Below are 19,594 nucleotides of genomic sequence, written 5' to 3'. Positions count from 1 at the left end.
TCATCATGTTAATGTATTTGGTCTTGGGAACAGATCTGCTACTCTGATGCTGCTGTTATTGCTGCTTTAGTAAGATCAACAAACAAACATCAATGTGACGTCCATAATGACATCAGACATCAAGTTTCTATTGTAAATGAACACTGGAACTCAGACTCTGAAAGGAGCCTCTAAGTAAGTAATTTGCAACTATTGCAAAGACTTTTGTATGATACTAAATGTTGTTTGACCACACTGGTTATTAAAGAAACCCACTCCCATCTGGGTTCAGAGATGATCAGCTCTGTGTGGGTTAAGATCTCAGTTCCTCGTCTAACCTGTGTGGTTAAACTAACTGAGTTCTCACATTCAACAGTAACATGTTTGCAGACCTCAACAGTGAGATCACAGCTCTGAAAATATAAAACTAGACAAATGGTCATGCAAACAGTTTTGAAAACACTAGAACACAAAGAGGACAGAAGAAAAAGTGTGTGTTAGTTTGACCACACTGGTTTTAGAGATGACTGTTGCATCTGGAGTTTCTCACGCCTGAGGCTGATGAAATCATTTCTGCAGTCAGTGCTTGAAGTGGATGGATACTCAGTGGTACACAGTACCTGCACATCTAAAATTTAGTCTACTGAGCACCAGAGGTTCTACCACCACTTTTTGAGAGTTTCTCAGTACAAAGTACCTTCTCTATTTAGTTTAAGTCAATGAGTGATTTTGTGCTTGTTGTGTTAGTAAAGCCCGGAACACACCAAGCCGACGCGACGAATTAGTTGTGACGAAAGCAGACTGCGGGGTTGGCTCACATAGGCAGAGTCTGGGTCCAAAGTTGCCCTGACAAGCCAAACCGACGCTTGACGCTCAAACTGAAACTGTCACAGACATTGAAATGTAAAATATCTACTAATAGACAGTATCCAAAATGTTATGTATGAAATGCATTCAGGTATTCAAATGTTTATGAATCATCTGAGGTTCACAGAATATTAAAATAATTGAAGTAATAGATTGATTTCATTTATAATCAGTTCCATCTTACCAGAACTGCATGAGGTTTCTGTGTCTCGTCTACAGAGTCTGCTCAAGAAAATGTGTGTAGTGATGGAAAATATATTTCACCATAAAAACATGTTTGACATAGACTATTTTATTATTGACAAATAAAATATAATATTACAAGAATTGCTGAAAGCAGCTGCTCAAATGGTTCAAACACCAAATTATCATTCCTGTCATGTGATAAACGCTTACATCAGGCTGTCCAAACTCAGTCCTGGAGGGCCATTGTCCTGCAGACTTCAGCTCCAACTTGCCTGAACACACCTGACTGGAAATTTCTAGTATGTCAAGTAACTCCTTGATTAGCTGAATCAGGTGTGTTTATTTGGGGTTGAAGATAAATTCTGCGGGACAGTGGCCCTCCGGGAGCAGGTTTGGACACCCCGGGGTTACAACATCAAGTAGCTTTGGCTGTTTTCATAATTAGTGCAAGCTGACAGTTAATTAACCGCTCAATAAAATAGATGATTTAATGAGAATAAGAGAGTAAAAGTGTCCTCATTTTCTAGACTTTGTACAAACCTGCAGCTCTGAATTAATAATAAAGACACTAGCATTAACTGATCAACAAGCAGACAGAAACTATACAAAAAACATGCTGAACTGAGAAAAATAACCAATAACTACAAATAAATCAGAGCATCACTTGGGTTTGTTTGTTAACATGTAAAAGACATTGAAAGTATTTATAATGGCACTGAATGAAACCATAAGGAGTAAGTTATGTAATATTCATATTCTTAATTTTAACTGATTTGTGATGGTTCTAGTTCACAGAGGCATAAAGTTCACTGCAGTTTTCCTGAGATCCAGCTTTTGCTCCTCTGATGGAAGCATAAGTCACTTTATCATCACAGCGAACCTGAATGAACATCACAGTTATTGTTTCAACACACAATTATTACAGCATGATGTTTGAGCTCAATTCATGACACACATTCAGAAGAAAACACAAACTATCATGTTGAGAGAAGCTGGACAACATCAAGGAAGTGTTTCTCACCTTGTTCTTTTTGTCTTGGTTTTTACTGTACGCAGTGACCTCAGAATAAGTCACATGATCATCTGTCTGCTCCTAAACATCAATGGAAATATGAAAAAAGTACAACAGTGTCAAATATACACAAATATGCACAAATGATTGAAGATGAATCATTGTTCACTGGCAGTAGGATGAATGGAAATGTTGAATGATGGTCATTGGTTCCATCATTTTTATTCTTATCTGTGAGTTTTAGACCAGAAACATCTCGGTTACAAAGGTAACCCTCGTTGGAGACGTACGTCGGAGAGACCGACAAATAGGAATCTCGCTACAGAGGCCAATCTACTTCAAGTGTAACTAAAATGAGCCAATGCACATTGGTGTCCAAAGTGCCACAGCCGCTGCCCCCTTCCAGTGCTCTGTGCAAGCCTCCTGCTCCCCCTTGCCTAAAAGGATGGTGGGACAGGGCTTACACAGAGAGTGTCGATCACTGCTGTTCCGCACAACTCACTCAGTGAGACTGTTGGATAACAATAGGAAGCGCGCCCTTTCCACTGGAAGCCATATTCTTCCCCGAAGGAGTTATGTGAAGTACATATGGACTAACCACATAGGGCTGTGCTACATATGGAAGTACTGGGGTGACTCCAACCTGATAAGAGGTGGGTTCTCCCAAAGGGAAAGACACTGGCTTTGTTTAGGAGCAACCGTGGAATTACACATATGGGATCCCCGCAGGGTCACACATATGGCACCCATCCTAAATCCGGTTCTCAAGGATACAACAGAGTATAGGCCTGGTGCTGGATGCTCTGCCACGTCCGGCTGCTGAGGGTGATAGAGGACTAAACAGGGTCTGCCTGAAGAGACCCCTTCGGACCCAGAGATAAAGGAAAATGCTCTTATATTGATAATTTGGGTAACATAAACAAAAGGAAACAAAGGATTTATCACCCATCCCTCCTCCAGGGGAGGGAGTGGTGCGGTCACCATCTCCTGATGAGCAGTCCCAACCATCTCTGGGTTGCCCGTCTTAGGGCCTCTTGCCTTTGGCTTTGCCTCCCTTCTTGGTGGGGGCCTGGATGGACTGGGCGCCCCACTTGCTACCGGCTCCTCGGCGCGGGTATGAATGGGCTGGTCGCCTTGCTTGCAATCGACACCGCTTGGATAGAGGCTGCTGCTGCAGCGCGGGAGTGGGGCTGGCAGCAGGGGGACGCCCTCTGGGATGGGTGGAAGCAGCAGCTGACCGCCGGGGCAGGATGCCTGATAGCTTCAGACTGCTTCTGTACAGCCGAGAACTACTGAGCGAAGTTCTCAACCGCGTCGCTGAAGAGGCTGGTTTGGGAAAGCATAGTCATCATTTCAGGATTTGACTCGGGCAATGCTACAGTTCCCAAAGGAGGCAACGCAGCCAAATCATCATCTCCAGAAAAGTCTGGCTCACCCTATGATGCAGTGATCAACATCCGATCGGCCGAGAGAGCCCCGAAGCATACGGCTGGTACACACCTTTGAGATGGTCCAGCACTTTCCCTCTGCAGCTCTACTGGCTGTGAAGTGCAGGAGGAATGAGGGTTGCTAGGGGGTTGGTTCCCCGAAGGAAGTGCGATCACTGTAATCCTCAGGTCACCAGCACCACTGCCTGAAGCAACCCTCTGAGGAGGATTGGATCGTAACATCGACACTGGGATTCTGTCCCTTTTTAGGAACTGGAGTTTTGACCGCAACTCCGAGATGGTCATCTTCGTGGGGATGACTCACCCACGAATGCTCAGCATACTCGGCTCAGCATGCTCGGCGCCCAGACACGTGAGACAGCGATCGTGACCAGAGGTTTTTCTGAAGAGCTGCTCGTTCTTTTAGAGACACTCTTTTTGAAAGACAGCATTCGTGAACACTCGGCTCCGAAGCGAAAACCTAAGGAATGCATTGCACCTGCTGCTCATTATATACCCGCACTGAGAGGCAGAGCAGCTGCTGCAAATAATTGCATGCTAATGTGCATTGGTTTGTTTTAGTTACACTCAAAGTAGATTGGCCGCTGTAGCCAGATTCCTATCCGTCAGTCTGAACTTGACAGACTGAGAGGTGGGACCAAGTCATTGTTTTGCAAGTCACAAGTAAGTCTCGAGTCTTTGCATTCAAGTCTCGAGTCAAGTCCCAAGTCAAAACAGGCAAGTCCAAGTCGAGTTGCAAGTCTTAAAAGGGGGGTATAATGCTATTTCATGTATTCTGACTTATTTACACTGTTAAAGAGTTGGATTCTCATGCTAAACATGTCCAAAGTTTCAAAACATGAGTTGGACGTATGACGGATGTTACGATATACGGCATCTGTCTTGTTGTTTGTTTTTGTGTGGAATTTTTTTTTCTTTAAATGTCTGTGCAGGGATTGGTTGCTGCGGACAGAACGTCATTGGCTGTGCCTGCGGCTGCTCCGTTTAAAAGGGTGGCACTCTCGGAAGATGGCGAGCTCATTCTGGCGTTGGCCTGCTGGCGTGAGGAGCTCCGGATTCCTTCTCCCGTCGGCAGATCTCGAACCACTGTTCCTGTTTTTGTTTGAAGTGATTCAATTAAGTTTTTGTTTATGCTTTACGAGCGTAGGGGTGTCCTGCCATTTATTTTGACTTTGTTTGCATTTGTTTATTTTAGGGAGTTAGGGAAGTTGATTGTATTTTTGTTTCTTTTGTTAGGGTATTTATTTATTTTATTTGTAAGCTATTTTGTTTGTTGTTTTGGCCTTGGGGCACCCTGAAGCTATTTCTCCTTTTTATTTTTATTTTTTTTGTATTCCACCTTAATAAATCATTTGTGGATCTTATTTTGATGTCTGTGGTTATCTGTCGGCTGGAGTCGGTTTCCCCGTTATCCATCAAACTCACGTCAGCCCCTTTTCTTAATAGAACGGGGCGTAACACAGAGTATTTCTGTGCCAAAAATACTCTTCCAAATCCTCACGAACTTCGGGGTCTTTTTTTCGAGTATGGCCTGTGTTACGTAAACGGGGGTGGAATTCCTTGTACGGGCACTTCTCCTGGCACGCACGCACATGTCGACCAGAGCTCGAGAACAAGCACGCCCATCAACGCGCGTTCGGCTTTACAGAAGTAGCTGGCTTTAGCTCCGCTCACAGGACACGCCTCGAGGTGCTCGGCTGTTTTCGGAAAGACTCTGTACAGCGTATGTATGTTTTATAAATATGATTAAACTAAAGACTTTTCTGCGATATGAAGAATGCTATACTACTCTATAGATACTTAAGATTAACATGAGATTGGCAGGAACTGTGTATGACTTTCCAAGTCAGATGGCTCAAGTCCGAGTCAAGTCGCAAGTCATTGTTGTCAAAGTCTAAGTCAAGTTGCAAGTCATCTTTGATTGTCAAGTTGAGTTGCAAGTCATCAAATTTGGGATTTGAGTCCAAGTCATGTGACTCGAGTCCACAACCCTGCCAACTGAATGAGAACAGTACAAATACTCTAACATGTCAATATATAATCTGACTAATACGAGTGTCATATTTCAGGGTCAGAGCTTATAAACACTAATAACTCATGGATTGACCTACAATACTCACCTCAGAGTCATCAGTTCCTCTTCTGTTATCTGAAACATAACGTCAAGAGAATATTTATGATCAAACACATAATACAGTCTCGAATGATATTGATTTTAGAAGAATTCTGGTGCTGTAGAATAGAAACATTAAACTCTGTCCAAGAGGAATTCTGTCTAAATTACACGCTTATTTTATCAGGTGTTTTGGACTTTTTGTCTGTTGATAATATGAGAAACTGTAAAAACTCACCGTCTCTTTTTCTGCGAATCATCCAGAGAATAAGAGCAGGAAGGAGAACAGCGAATGAAGCGACAACAATCACAATCACAGTCACTGAGAGAGAGACATTCAGAATTACTGTGTTTAACCAAATATATACAAACAACACCTACAAATATAATTATAAATGGCACATTTAAAAGCATAATTATCCTTATTACTTGATATTCATCAATGTTTTTGATCTGTCTGCATTGACTTCATTGTATGAGAACTGAGCTGAGCTGGATGATGACATCACTGTTTTCTCCAGAGCCGATGTATAGATGAATTAACTAAATTAATAACTACTGATTTGTACAAAGGATCATTCAGTACTGAATTTACTTAAGCTGGACAATGACACCATTTTCTTCTGGAGCTGCTGTGCAGCCAAAATTATATACCAGCTATCACTGTAAAGCTGCTTTGACACAATCTGCATTGTTAAAAGAGCTATATAAATAAAGGTGAAAAATAAAGGTAAAGAACTTGATGAGGATTTCATAGAAATTTCAGTAAGTTTATTACAGCTGTGATCGTCCTATGTTGTCAGTTCATAAATCTGTAGCTAAAAAGGGCTTATTATATTAAAGTTGAGAAGAAATTTACAAGTGGTAATGTCAGAGATGCATGGAGGGGACTAAACATAATGATGGGTAGACAACAGAAACAAGTACAACTGGTTGATGATGACCCCTATACCTTTGTAAATAATTTAAATGTTTTTTATTCACGATTTGATAATACATCAGGTGTTAATAATGTGAATAATGATAATCTCACTGAATCTAAAGCTATGAGAATAGAGGTAGGGGAGGTTACCAAAGTGCTCCGTAGAATTAAAAAACACATAAAGCCACCGGTCCAGATGGCCTTGAGGGCATTGTATTAAAAGAGTGTGCAGAACAACATGGGCATGTCTGTACTAGGTTGTTTCAGGTCTTTTTATATAATGGTTTTGTACCAGCAGCATGGAAAAACGCCACTGTTATTCCAGTACCTAAAACTCCTCAGGTCAGAGCTTTTAAAAGACTTTCGCCCAAGTGCACTAACATCTATTCTGTGCAAGCGCATGGAGCGTATATTATGTAAAGAACTGATGTCACAAATTAAAGGCTTTGTAGATCCATTACAATTTGCATACATGCCCGATCGGAGCACGGTGGATGCCTCTTGTTACATAAGGCTCAGCACCACCTAGATAAAACAAATGCTCATGTCAGAATTCTTTTCATGGATTTTACATCAGCCTTTAATACTGTACAACCGCAAATTTTAAAAGAAAGATTGCAAGATTTAGGTGTAAGCAGTTGGTTGATTTTATGGATCGAAAAGTTTTTAAGAAATAGACCCCAACAAGTTTGTGTCAATGGAATCTCATCTGATTGTACAGTTCTGAATTCGGGGTTACCACAGGGATGTGTGTTATCACCTCTGCTTTTCTCTGTCTATATTAATGAACTTCAATGTAATAGGGCTGATCTCAGCCTGATCAAATACGCTGATGACTTGGTTTTAATCTCTTGCCAATTGGACACGAATAGTTTAACCTATTTTGAGTATACTGAAAGTTTTGTACAGTGGTTTGATGATAGTCACCTACAATTGAACATTGAGAAGACAAAGGAACTATGTTGTGGGAACAAAAATAGGACCGGTACAGCTGGTGTCTCATATGAACAAATTACTGGTGTAAAGGTAGAGCAAATTTTAAATATTTAGGTACAATCATTGATGGTAAACTCTCATTTCAGGAAAATGTGGACCATATACACAAGAAAGCAAGACAGCATTTAGGTCTACTCAGGAAACTAAGGGATTTCAGGATAGATAGGAATATCCTAACTATTGTTTATAGATCTATGACTGAAAGTATTTTAACATATAATATTTTATCATGGTATGGTAATTTAACAATGAGACAGAAAAATAAATTAACACGAGTAATTAATGAAGCAAATAAGATCACCGGCCAGAAACAGAGTACAACGCAAGAGCTGTTTTTACACTTTATCGCAGTATATTCAGACCAAATTCATCCACTCCATTCCTGCTTTGAGGCCCTAACCTTCGGGGCGCAGGCTGCGTATACCGCTGGCTAAAAAGAACTTATATAAAAGATCATTTGTACCATTGGCAGTGACGGTTTTAAACCAAATTTTTAATTGAGGTATTATCATGAGGTGTGTGTACATGTGTATGCATATGTGTGGGCATACATATATATTGTATTGTATTATTATTATTATTTATTTGTGTGTGTGTGTGTGTGTGTGTGTGTGTTCTATGTGTTTTATTATGTGATATGTGAATCTATAGTATTGTCTGTTAGGATGTATTTTCTATGCCAGTGTCAAAGATGAATTTCTGTTCAGGAAATCTGTACAGACAATAGTTATACTAAACTAAACTAAACTAAAGTTTCCAGCAACAAAAACAGTCAGTTGCACTGTACAATATTGACGTCTCCTGAGGTCATTTTCTCTACAGTACAGACATGATTGTTTAGGACTGTCTGAATGAAAATGATGTCTCTTTGACATTAATAGTTTTTTCACATTCGTTTTAATGTTTCTGGATTGTAGGTGATGTGTGAGAGAATGTGAAATGAGAATGTGATGTGGATTATAAATTAAACATGTCTCGAGTCAAAGCTTGTGATCAGATGAAGATTCAGTACATTTAGAGACTGATTCCAGAAATGAGTGTGTTCATACACACCTTGATTCAGAGAGTTTGGTGTGACATCTGGATTCAGTGTTGTTGCTGTAGTTGATGCTACAACTATTAAAAACAAAATGGAAATACAAAAATCATACTTTAGTAAATGAGCACAACATCAAAATGTTTCTTTTACAAACCGCTGTAGTCCAGATCAGCTCTGAAAGATGATGATTTGTATTTTAATAAATGCTTACTATGATTTTAACCATTTAACATGATGAACTCAGTTCAGTCATTCATATGTGTGATGAAAGAGTCTAGCTGTGTTATGATTATTTTGATTGTTTTATATTCATGCATCAGACAACAGACTGTAGAAGAAAACATTATAGTTATAACTCATATGTATCAAAATGTCATAGAATAACCAATGAAATGAGAAAGACATGAATAAATACCTTGTTGTTCAGTAAATCCAGGTGTTTGTGCAGCTGCTGTCCTCTCAGAGTTTGGAGTATTTAATGACTTCTGATTCTCTGTACAAATTAAAGGATGGATTAATTAAAGCCAGTGTGAACCAGTGAAGTGAGAGACTGATGATGTGTGACAGTGATCATGTGATCATGAACCTTGTGTAGGAGCTGCTGCTGTAGTTTGGCTTGATTTCTTCTCAGAGTTTGAGCTGCTGACTGGAATCAGTGTTGTTGAATCAGAAGATGAATGTTCAGATGTTCATCTGTAGGACATTAACATCATATTTTACAGTAGTAATAGTTGTTTCTCACCTGAACTCTTGACAGTGTATCTGACTGAGGTCTGGAGTTGATTTCTGAGAGTAAGCTGACATCTCCACTCTCTGTTGTCATCTTCATTCAGGAGTGTTGTAGTCAGAGTGATGATACAGTGATCTGATGAGAATAATATCTGATATCTGGAGTCTGTCTTCAGATCAACACCAGCCTGATTCACCCACAACAGCTGAAGTCCCTCATAACGGACCAAATAATAACAGGAGAATCTAGTATATGAATACAACTGACAGGAGAGAGTCACAGAGCGACCTGGACTGATCTCAGTCTGTGAGGATGATGATGATGATGATGATGATGATGATGGAGACTCTGAAACTGAACACAAGACACAAATCACAGACTCTTCAATCATCATGTGAGATTAAAGGGAAAATCTGCTCTTTTTAAATTGACCACATAATCATAAACTTACCATGAAGAACATGCAGATAAACACGTGCATCAGTTCCTTGTTGTTTGTCATTCACATATTGTCTGCAGGTGTAAGATCCAGAATCTTCTTCTGTGATGTTCTTGATGTTCAGAGAGCAGTCAGACCCCAGACTCAGTCTCTCATGTCTCTCTGTGTCTTTCTTCTTTATCCCTAATTCAATCAGTGAAACTGCTGTTGAATGTCTGCTGTAGGTCCATGTAGTTGTTGTACAGTCAGAAAGAGCATTATTACAGGGCAGACGGACATTTTCACCAGAACCGATGAACACATGAGCATCATCCACTCTACTGGTACCTGAAACACAGTGTTTTACCTTCATTTATTAATATAGATCATAATGATCATTCAAATAAGGACTCTTTGAATTGGTTCTATTCAATGTGGATGCTGAACAACACCAACATAAAAAGCAGAAGATGCAGATCATAAAGTATTTGTTTTTCCTCACTGAACACAAATATCAAACTCTCCAGAATAAACTATTTTTCTGTTCATTCTTAATAGGAAAAGTATTTTTCATCATCAGATATCTGAGTGTGTCCAGCAATAATACAGTATGATCTGTATGGAACACGACACAAGAATAAACTGAGCATGTTCAAATCAACTCTTTCCAGACTAATTCCACTAAATGTCTTTAGAGAAAATCCAGATTTCTTTACCTGTGAGAAGTGAAGAGAGAATGATCAGTCCCAGCAGACACAGATCACACTTATCAGCCATTTTCTGTTTCTGTCAGTCTCTCTCTTCATTATATAGTTACAGCTCCTCCTTTAATCATCATCAGCTCCTCCTGTGGTTGTGAACTTCCTCTGATCTGAACTGAGTGTTTATTTCTGACACTAAGATACAGCTCTGCATTTCACTGACAGTCACTAAAGTCAAGACAAGAAGTGATCAGAAAGATCTCTGCTGTGAAACTGTGTTTAATGTGAAAAGCTCTGGAACAGAAAGTGAGCTGAACTGGACAGTGACATCTGTCACACTGTCACCATCATGTTCTGTTTGTTTTGGTTTTCATTCGTCACATGTGCTCCTTTATTCTAAGCTCCCGCCACTCATCAGTCACTATGGACACTAAGGTCCCATCCACACAGAGACGAGTTTAGCTGTATACACAAACATTTTATATGGTATAGGCGTTTCGTCCAGACGGATCCGATGTTTTCAGAAGGTGAAACCGCTATTTTTTTAAACCGGGTCCGAGTGGATAAATCTGAAAATGACACCCTTGCGTTTTCGTGTGTACAGCCAATCCATATATTTTGTGAAACGATGATGTCATCACCCCACGTGTCTTGAGACGAGGAAAAAAAAAAGATTGTATAGGGAAAGCTCTGGCTTTGTGTGGATGTAGCCTAACTCACCATCACAGCTGTTCATCATTAGTTCATCTTCTGCTCTGTGTATATCAGTTCCTGTTTGTGTTCAGTTCAGTGTCCGGTCTCATTTCAGTTATGTGTGTGTGTGTGTGTGTGTGTCCCTGCCTGTTGGAACTTTATTATTCAACCTTGTATTGGAATTTACTCTTCTTCGTCTTCATCTGCCTGCCTACACACCACGCGTTACAGGAGACCAGACCCATTATGGATTACACAAGGAAGTTTGCATTTTTTGTTATTTTCTAAGGAGTTTTTCATCTTGCACTCACCTGCCCCTACGACGACGAGACCCTGAAGTCGTTGTTCTGGATCGGGGTGAACTTTCACCATCCTGTTGACCTCCCAGACACCACCGGATTAAACTGGAGAGAAGCCATCATCTGGTGTCTGGAGAGTGTCAATCCCCGGTCCAGAACACAGCCGGACCCAGAGCCCATTCCAACACCTGCGACCACGTAAGGATCGCGTGAGCCCCCCACAGATGGAGAACTACCACTCGCCGCGATGCGCCAGCCAGAGCCCGAGAACAAGTAGCCAGTGTGGACCCTTGCCCCAGAAGAGGAGCCCCCCCATTGTATCAGATCAGGGATGTGAGCCCGTACCATCTGTGGCTGAACGGGAACTGATGGAAATACAGACTGAGGACTGGCTGACAGACTTCAGCGTGAAGGTATCGTCACCCACCCCACCCCGTTTCTCAACATTCATCACTGCTTTCTAACAGCACAGAGACTGGCATGAACTATACTCTACATCCTAAACTTCCAGGTCTCCTTCTGCCTCCGTCGCCAACCTTCCCAGCCAGTCCTCCAGCCCCGGCTCTGCTAGAGGTTTGCCGCCCTTCACCATCTCCAGATTTGCCATGCCGGGACGTCGAGCCTCAGGTCGTGCAACCTCCATCAGCACCTGAGCAAATGGATCCTGTAGCTCTGCCTCCGGCCTCTGATCGCCCTGCTCCATCTCAGCCCATCAACCTGGTGGCTCTGCCCTGGCTCCACCAGACCCCCTCGGCCTTTCAACTCAACCGGGTTCCCTTGTCCCAGTGGCTTGTCCTTGGTCAGTTGTCTCACCACCTCCACCACGGACTTGTGGACCTGCCGCTACACTCTGTTCCTCCACCCCTACGGCTGCAGTGGGCTCCTCCTTCCCTTCTGACTCGCCTCGGTCCGCATTCACACCGGCTTCGTCTCAGTCCTCGGGTGATCTGGCTCCTTCTCCGAAGGTCATCGCTGTGATGTCGCCTAGGCCTCCGAGACCAGCGATGTCACTCTGCTCCATCGGTTCTCCATCGGTGCCCCGTATTGTAACACTTTACAATACGGGGCACTAATATGCATTAATTCATACTTAACTAATGCACAGATAATCATGAGTTAATGTATGACTGTATGAAGAAATAAAACATTTATTAATGATTACTGCATCAACAACTAATGAAGATAAATTAATCATTAGCTAATAATTTGTAAAGGTATAATTATGTTACGACATGTTGAGACACATGACTGTATCAAAATTAATTTAAAACCCATAACCAATAACATATTACTAACGATTAGTTAATGTTCATGTGCCTTAACAAGTAAAGTCATAACATAATGGATGTTTCCATTTGTGTGTTGCTCTGTTCACTGCCTTCATATGTTCACAGGTTTTAGTATGCATACATTATAAATCTGAGTTTTTTTGCATGTGCACCATGAGGCTTTTACTAGGTCAAAAGGCTACTAAGTTTGTGCTTGTAAAACCACAAATTCACACCCTTCAGAAGTGAAGCAGATTAAATGAGCAGATGCATCAAGATCACACTTCATCTATATATATCTAGATGAATCATAGGAAGATAAATAATCTGTGATGCATATTTCATTTGTTCAAAGAACTTAAGGCTTACTTCACACACAAACAAATTACTATTTCATTAAGGTTTGCTGTGTAGTAAATACTCTTATAGTAAAGCAGCATAATTCCCAATATTAAATATGTAAAAAAAAAAAAGGTTCTGTTTACTTAAAAGATAATATGAAAGCACATTTACTTTCATCCCATGACATCACATCACACAAAACTAAAACTGATGGCTAAAAAGGTTTGTACATCAAAGCATCATTTGATTAAATTCTAAATTGCCCTTATTGTTATCCAAACTGTAATTGCTAAATGTTCTCATTGTAAGTTAATTGAACATTTTTTTTTAGAGTGTACAATTATGAAATATACACATTTCTTTTTTCTTTTTTTTTTTTTCTTTTTTTTTTTCACACTAGTACAGAGTTTGTGTTTGTGAAACCACAGACAGACCAGATCTTCAGAGGTGTTGATGAGCTAAACTGCTTTACGTTAGCTGGATTTATCAACATCACACTTGAGATATGATGCTTCTCCAAAAGATAAATACATTTCTGTGAACCAAAACATCTGAACATATGCATATTGGTTATTTCTTTTGTCTGCTTAAAGCAAAGGTTTTCATTTGTTTGATGCCAATGAACCTCAAATAAGATAAATGAACTTTGATCGACCCACTGATCAGATCTAAAGCCCTAGATCAGGGATGGGCAAACTAAGTACCCCTTAGTTTGTTAATTTTCCTGGTTGTTACCCCCCTTATTCCCCAAACTTTACATATTGTCCCCTTATACCTACACTTACAGACTTTATAGGTACACTATAATTACCGAAAGGTACTCTGTTAATTCGTTTTAATTGTGCAGTACTTTTGGGCTGTAATCTAAAGCATTACCAACAAGTCTGTACTGTTTCCTTCTAAGCCCTGTGTAAAACACTATATGAAGGATTGTATTTCTCCATACAACTTTTCCTTCCCCATTGTATTCTGTGTATTTTATTCATACTCTATGCGTAACCTTTTGTCTAGTTTTAATTGAGCGAGGTGTCTTTAGGCTGTGCACTTAGTGTGACATTACATGATTTCTGTAGTGTTTTCATAGCTGTGATCTCACTGTTGAGGTTTGGAAACATGTTACTGATGAGTGTGAGAACTCACAGTTTGACCACAATAGAGCAGTGATCATCTCTGAACCCATGTTTAGACCGATGGGAATGAATCTGGACACTCATGATAGCCTTTATGAGACCGTATGTCTGAAGCTGAAATCCATGAAACTTTTTTCATAATGGTGTTCTGCTGAACTAAACAGAGCCACTCCTGATTACTACAGCTCTGTTCAATCAACACTTAAATACAACTTGAAGTTGGCTGACAGGTCTTACCAGGTAAAAACATTACACTGTAAAAAAAAAAAAAAAAAAAAAAAAAAAATGTTTGCCAGCACAGGGTTCCAAAAATTTACTATTAATGGAAATAACGGTCAAAGACCATCAACTGAAGTAACATGTTTAGACAGAAAAAGAGAAGAGACGAGCAGAAACACAAGACCTACAACTGACTTCCAGCCATAGCCTTAGATGAAATCAACTGCAAAAGAGCAGGAGCTGTATGACCCTGTAGGCCAAGACTGAAGTTAAGCAGGGTTGAGTCTGGTCAGGACTGGATGGGAGACTCCTGGAAGACTAGGCTGCTGCCGGAAGAGGTGTTAGTGAGGCCAGCAGGGGGCGCTGCTCACACTGTGCTCTGAGTGAACAGAACCTGAAAGATCAAGTAGATCAAAACCTTATTTATGCACAGTGTGTTTTTAAAATCCTTTAGACAACACTGCTGGATCTCATGCTGAAGAATGACAGGGCTACTGTAATCAATAATGTGAAATTAATAACATATATATAATCATAGAATGAGATCAGTTAATTAGGTCACTACATGATGATTGTCATGGTCACAGATGGAGGCAGGCAGGTAGTGAATAACAGGTAGTTTTATTATAAACAGAGGCACGGAAACTGGCAGACAGGTAAAGCAGGTTAGTAGATATGCAAGCTTGTGGAAACAGTCACTTAGCTGGAGAGTAATCATTGGATTGTCTTTCACAGGATCGGCTGGAGAACAGGACACAGGAGATGAAGAGGAGTCCAGGTAAGTATGACATTGTGCTACACATAGACGAGACCAGACATCGTGGTAGAGTGAACGTGGGGATTAAGTAGTTGCTGAAAAGTGATAACAAGGGTGATGGCTTTCAGGTGCAGGTGATTAGAGAGTGAGTGCAGGTGAGGAACCAGAGGGATGCTGGGAAGTGGAGTCCAGGGAAGGTGTGACATTACTCCCCCCTCCCGGTAGGCGCGACCTCGCGCCATACATAGATAACCGGGAGGGAGGGAGGGCGGGCGTCCTGGAGACGTGACGGGTGATCCAGGTGCTGCAGGGTAGGTCGTCTTCAGGACGGTACTGGCTGACCTGGGGGCCATGGAGGATCAGGTAGCTTGGGTAGCCATGGTGGGTCGGGCAGCTTGGGAAGCCATGGAGATGCTGGCCAGTCGGGAAGCCATGGAGGTGCTGGCCAGTCGGGAAGCCATGGAGATGCTGGCCAGTCGGGAAGCCATGGAGGTGCTGGCCAGTCGGGAGGCCATGGAGGTGCTGGCCAGTCGGGAGGCCATGGAGGTGCTGGCCAGTCGGGAGGCCATGGAGGTGCGGCCCGCTCGGGACGCCAGGGCAGTGCTGGCCGCTCGGGACGCCAGGGCAGTGCTGGCCGCTCGGGACGCCAGGGCAGTGCTGGCCGTTCAGGTTCCGTGGCCTTGGCCTAGACCCCAGGCTCTGCCTCCAAGTTCGGGGACGGATAGCCCCCCCCCAAAAAAATACTTGGGGGAGACTCTGGGTGTATTGGCTCGCAGGGATACTTGAAAAGGGCTGTTGGCCGGAATGGAGCCTGGAGCGGGCTGGAGCCATCATAGGACTCGGGACGCGGGAGAGAGTCGCCTCTGGACTCGGGACGCGGGAGAGAGTCGCCTCTGGACTCGGGACGCGGGAGAGAGTCGCCTCTGGACTCGGGACGCGGGAGAGAGTCGCCTCTGGACTCGGGACGCGGGAGAGAGTCGCCTCTGGACTCGGGACGCGGGAGAGAGTCGCCTCTGGACTCGGGACGCGGGAGAGAGTCGCCTCTGGACTCGGGACGCGGGAGAGAGTCGCCTCTGGACTCGGGACGCGGGAGAGAGTCGCCTCTGGACTCGGGACGCGGGAGAGAGTCGCCTCTGGACTCGGGACGCGGGAGAGAGTCGCCTCTGGACTCGGGACGCGGGAGAGAGTCGCCTCTGGACTCGGGACGCGGGAGAGAGTCGCCTCTGGACTCGGGACGCGGGAGAGAGTCGCCTCTGGACTCGGGACGCGGGAGAGAGTCGCCTCTGGACTCGGGACGCTGGAGAGAGTCGCCTCTGGACTCGGGACGCGGGAGAGAGTCGCCTCTGGACTCGGGACGCTGGAGAGAGTCGCCTCTGGACTCGGGACGCTGGAGAGAGTCGCCTCTCGGAGGACTGGAGCCATCATAGGACTCGGGACGCTGGAGAGAGTCGCCTCTCGGAGGACTGGAGCCATCATAGGACTCGGGACGCAGGAGAGAGTCGCCTCTGGACTCGGGACACTGGAGAGAGTCGCCTCTGGACTCGGGACACTGGAGAGAGTCGCCTCTGGACTCGGGACACTGGAGAGAGTCGCCTCTGGACTCGGGACACTGGAGAGAGTCGCCTCTGGACTCGGGACACTGGAGAGAGTCGCCTCTGGACTCGGGACACTGGAGAGAGTCGCCTCTGGACTCGGGACACTGGAGAGAGTCGCCTCTGGACACTGGAGAGAGTCGCCTCTGGACTCGGGACACTGGAGAGAGTCGCCTCTGGACTCGGGACGCGGGAGAGAGTCGCCTCTGGACTCGGGACGCGGGAGAGAGTCGCCTCTGGACTCGGGACGCGGGAGAGAGTCGCCTCTGGACTCGGGACGCGGGAGAGAGTCGCCTCTGGACTCGGGACGCGGGAGAGAGTCGCCTCTGGACTCGGGACGCGGGAGAGAGTCGCCTCTGGACTCGGGACGCTGGAGAGAGTCGCCTCTGGACTCGGGACGCGGGAGAGAGTCGCCTCTGGACTCGGGACGCTGGAGAGAGTCGCCTCTGGACTCGGGACGCTGGAGAGAGTCGCCTCTCGGAGGACTGGAGCCATCATAGGACTCGGGACGCTGGAGAGAGTCGCCTCTCGGAGGACTGGAGCCATCATAGGACTCGGGACGCAGGAGAGAGTCGCCTCTGGACTCGGGACACTGGAGAGAGTCGCCTCTGGACTCGGGACACTGGAGAGAGTCGCCTCTGGACTCGGGACACTGGAGAGAGTCGCCTCTGGACTCGGGACACTGGAGAGAGTCGCCTCTGGACTCGGGACACTGGAGAGAGTCGCCTCTGGACTCGGGACACTGGAGAGAGTCGCCTCTGGACTCGGGACACTGGAGAGAGTCGCCTCTGGACACTGGAGAGAGTCGCCTCTGGACTCGGGACACTGGAGAGAGTCGCCTCTGGACTCGGGACACTGGAGAGAGTCGCCTCTGGACTCGGGACACTGGAGAGAGTCGCCTCTGGACTCGGGACACTGGAGAGAGTCGCCTCTGGACTCGGGACACTGGAGAGAGTCGCCTCTGGACTCGGGACACTGGAGAGAGTCGCCTCTGGACTCGGGACACTGGAGAGAGTCGCCTCTGGACTCGGGACACTGGAGAGAGTCGCCTCTGGACTCGGGACACTGGAGAGAGTCGCCTCTGGACTCGGGACACTGGAGAGAGTCGCCTCTGGACTCGGGACACTGGAGAGAGTCGCCTCTGGACTCGGGACACTGGAGAGAGTCGCCTCTGGACTCGGGACACTGGAGAGAGTCGCCTCTGGACTCGGGACACTGGAGAGAGTCGCCTCTGGACTCGGGACGCGGACGGGAGTCGCCTCTGGACTCGGGACGCGGACGGGAGTCGCCTCTGGACTCGGGACGCGGACGGGAGTCGCCTCTGGACTCGGGACGCGGACGGGAGTCGCCTCTGGACTCGGGACGCGGACGGGAGTCGCCTCTGGACTCGGGACGCGGACGGGAGTCGCCTCTGGACTCGGGACGCGGACGGGAGTCGCCTCTGGACTCGGGACGCGGACGGGAGTCGCCTCTGGACTCGGGACGCGGACGGGAGTCGCCTCTGGACTCGGGACGCGGACGGGAGTCGCCTCTGGACTCGGGACGCGGACGGGAGTCGCCTCTGGACTCGGGACGCGGACGGGAGTCGCCTCTGGACTCGGGACGCGGACGGGAGTCGCCTCTGGACTCGGGACGCGGACGGGAGTCGCCTCTGGACTCGGGACGCGGACGGGAGTCGCCTCTGGACTCGGGACGCGGACGGGAGTCGCCTCTGGACTCGGGACGCGGACGGGAGTCGCCTCTGGACTCGGGACGCGGACGGGAGTCGCCTCTGGACTCGGGACGCGGACGGGAGTCGCCTCTGGACTCGGGACGCGGACGGGAGTCGCCTCTGGACTCGGGACGCGGACGGGAGTCGCCTCTGGACTCGGGACGCGGACGGGAGTCGCCTCTGGACTCGGGACGCGGACGGGAGTCGCCTCTGGACTCGGGACGCGGACGGGAGTCGCCTCTGGACTCGGGACGCGGACGGGAGTCGCCTCTGGACTCGGGACGCGGACGGGAGTCGCCTCTGGACTCGGGACGCGGACGGGAGTCGCCTCTGGACTCGGGACGACTCAGGACGAGGACGGGAGTCATCACTGGACTCAGGTCAGGAACAGGATCCTGAAGGAGGAAGAGTTCCATGACTGTGGCGGCGGCCATTTTAACCGAGGGCTCAGGCGTGGCGGTGGCCATCTTTTCTGAGGGCTCAAGCGTGGTGGCGGCCATCTTAAAAAGGACTCTGGGCTGGCGGCCATCTTGGAAAGGGCTTTGGGACTGGGAGCCATCTTGGGAAGAGATACTGGAGTGGCGGCCATTTTTGTGACGGGACGCTAAAGTGGCGGCCATCTTGGGAAGGGACTCTGGAGACGGGAAAATAGAGAACTTCGTTAAGGCCGTCCAAACTGAAAGTGGGAAAGGGTCTCTTACGTGACTGATAAGGTTCATATCACGTGGGAAGACTGGAGGTTCGTGCATGGGGTCCCCGGTCACAGGAGTGGATGAGGGTGACTGTGGTTGAGTGGTGGTGGTGTCTTCGTCCACCTCACTGACTGTGAGGGATGAACCATTCAATCACAGCACATAATCAATGTACCCGGCCAGGGAGCATGTAGTCGCTGCCGCTGGAACTTGCAGATAAAGTTGGTCATCTAACCCACCCCAAAAGACAGTCTTCAGTGTGTCTTCATTCCAGGACACCAACTGAAAGAGAGATCGAGGAACTCAGTAACGTACTCCTCAATTGGGAGGTCATCCTGGAACAAGGTGAGCAGACGATCAGCAGGCACAGTATGAAATGGAGCAGGTGGGACCGATGATCGATCCCCACCAGAATCCGTGTAGCTCTGCATGGGGTCTGGTCTTCTGTCAGGGTCACAGACGGAGGCAGGCAGGTAGTGA

The 19,594-nt window shown here is 46.0% G+C and overlaps 1 protein-coding gene across 1 annotated transcript; it reads right to left on the bottom strand.

Annotated features, from left to right (window-relative positions):
• Positions 1-1,224: 1,224 nt before the first annotated feature.
• LOC127510247 (uncharacterized) lies at positions 1,225-10,083 on the bottom strand. The gene is made up of 6 exons (XM_051889830.1): positions 9,744-10,083; positions 6,260-6,262; positions 5,844-5,927; positions 5,613-5,641; positions 2,054-2,125; positions 1,225-1,912 (listed from the first exon to the last, which is right to left on the bottom strand). Exons 1-6 carry the CDS (start codon positions 10,081-10,083, stop codon positions 1,817-1,819), a joined length of 624 nt encoding a protein of 207 aa, XP_051745790.1. The 3' UTR covers positions 1,225-1,816.
• Between the last annotated feature and the right edge of the window lie 9,511 nt (positions 10,084-19,594).

This window comes from Ctenopharyngodon idella, chromosome 3 (assembly GCF_019924925.1).
Source record: "Ctenopharyngodon idella isolate HZGC_01 chromosome 3, HZGC01, whole genome shotgun sequence".
In the NCBI taxonomy this organism is placed as follows: Eukaryota; Metazoa; Chordata; class Actinopteri; order Cypriniformes; family Xenocyprididae; genus Ctenopharyngodon; species Ctenopharyngodon idella.
This window is presented reverse-complemented; position numbering and strand designations above follow the sequence as displayed.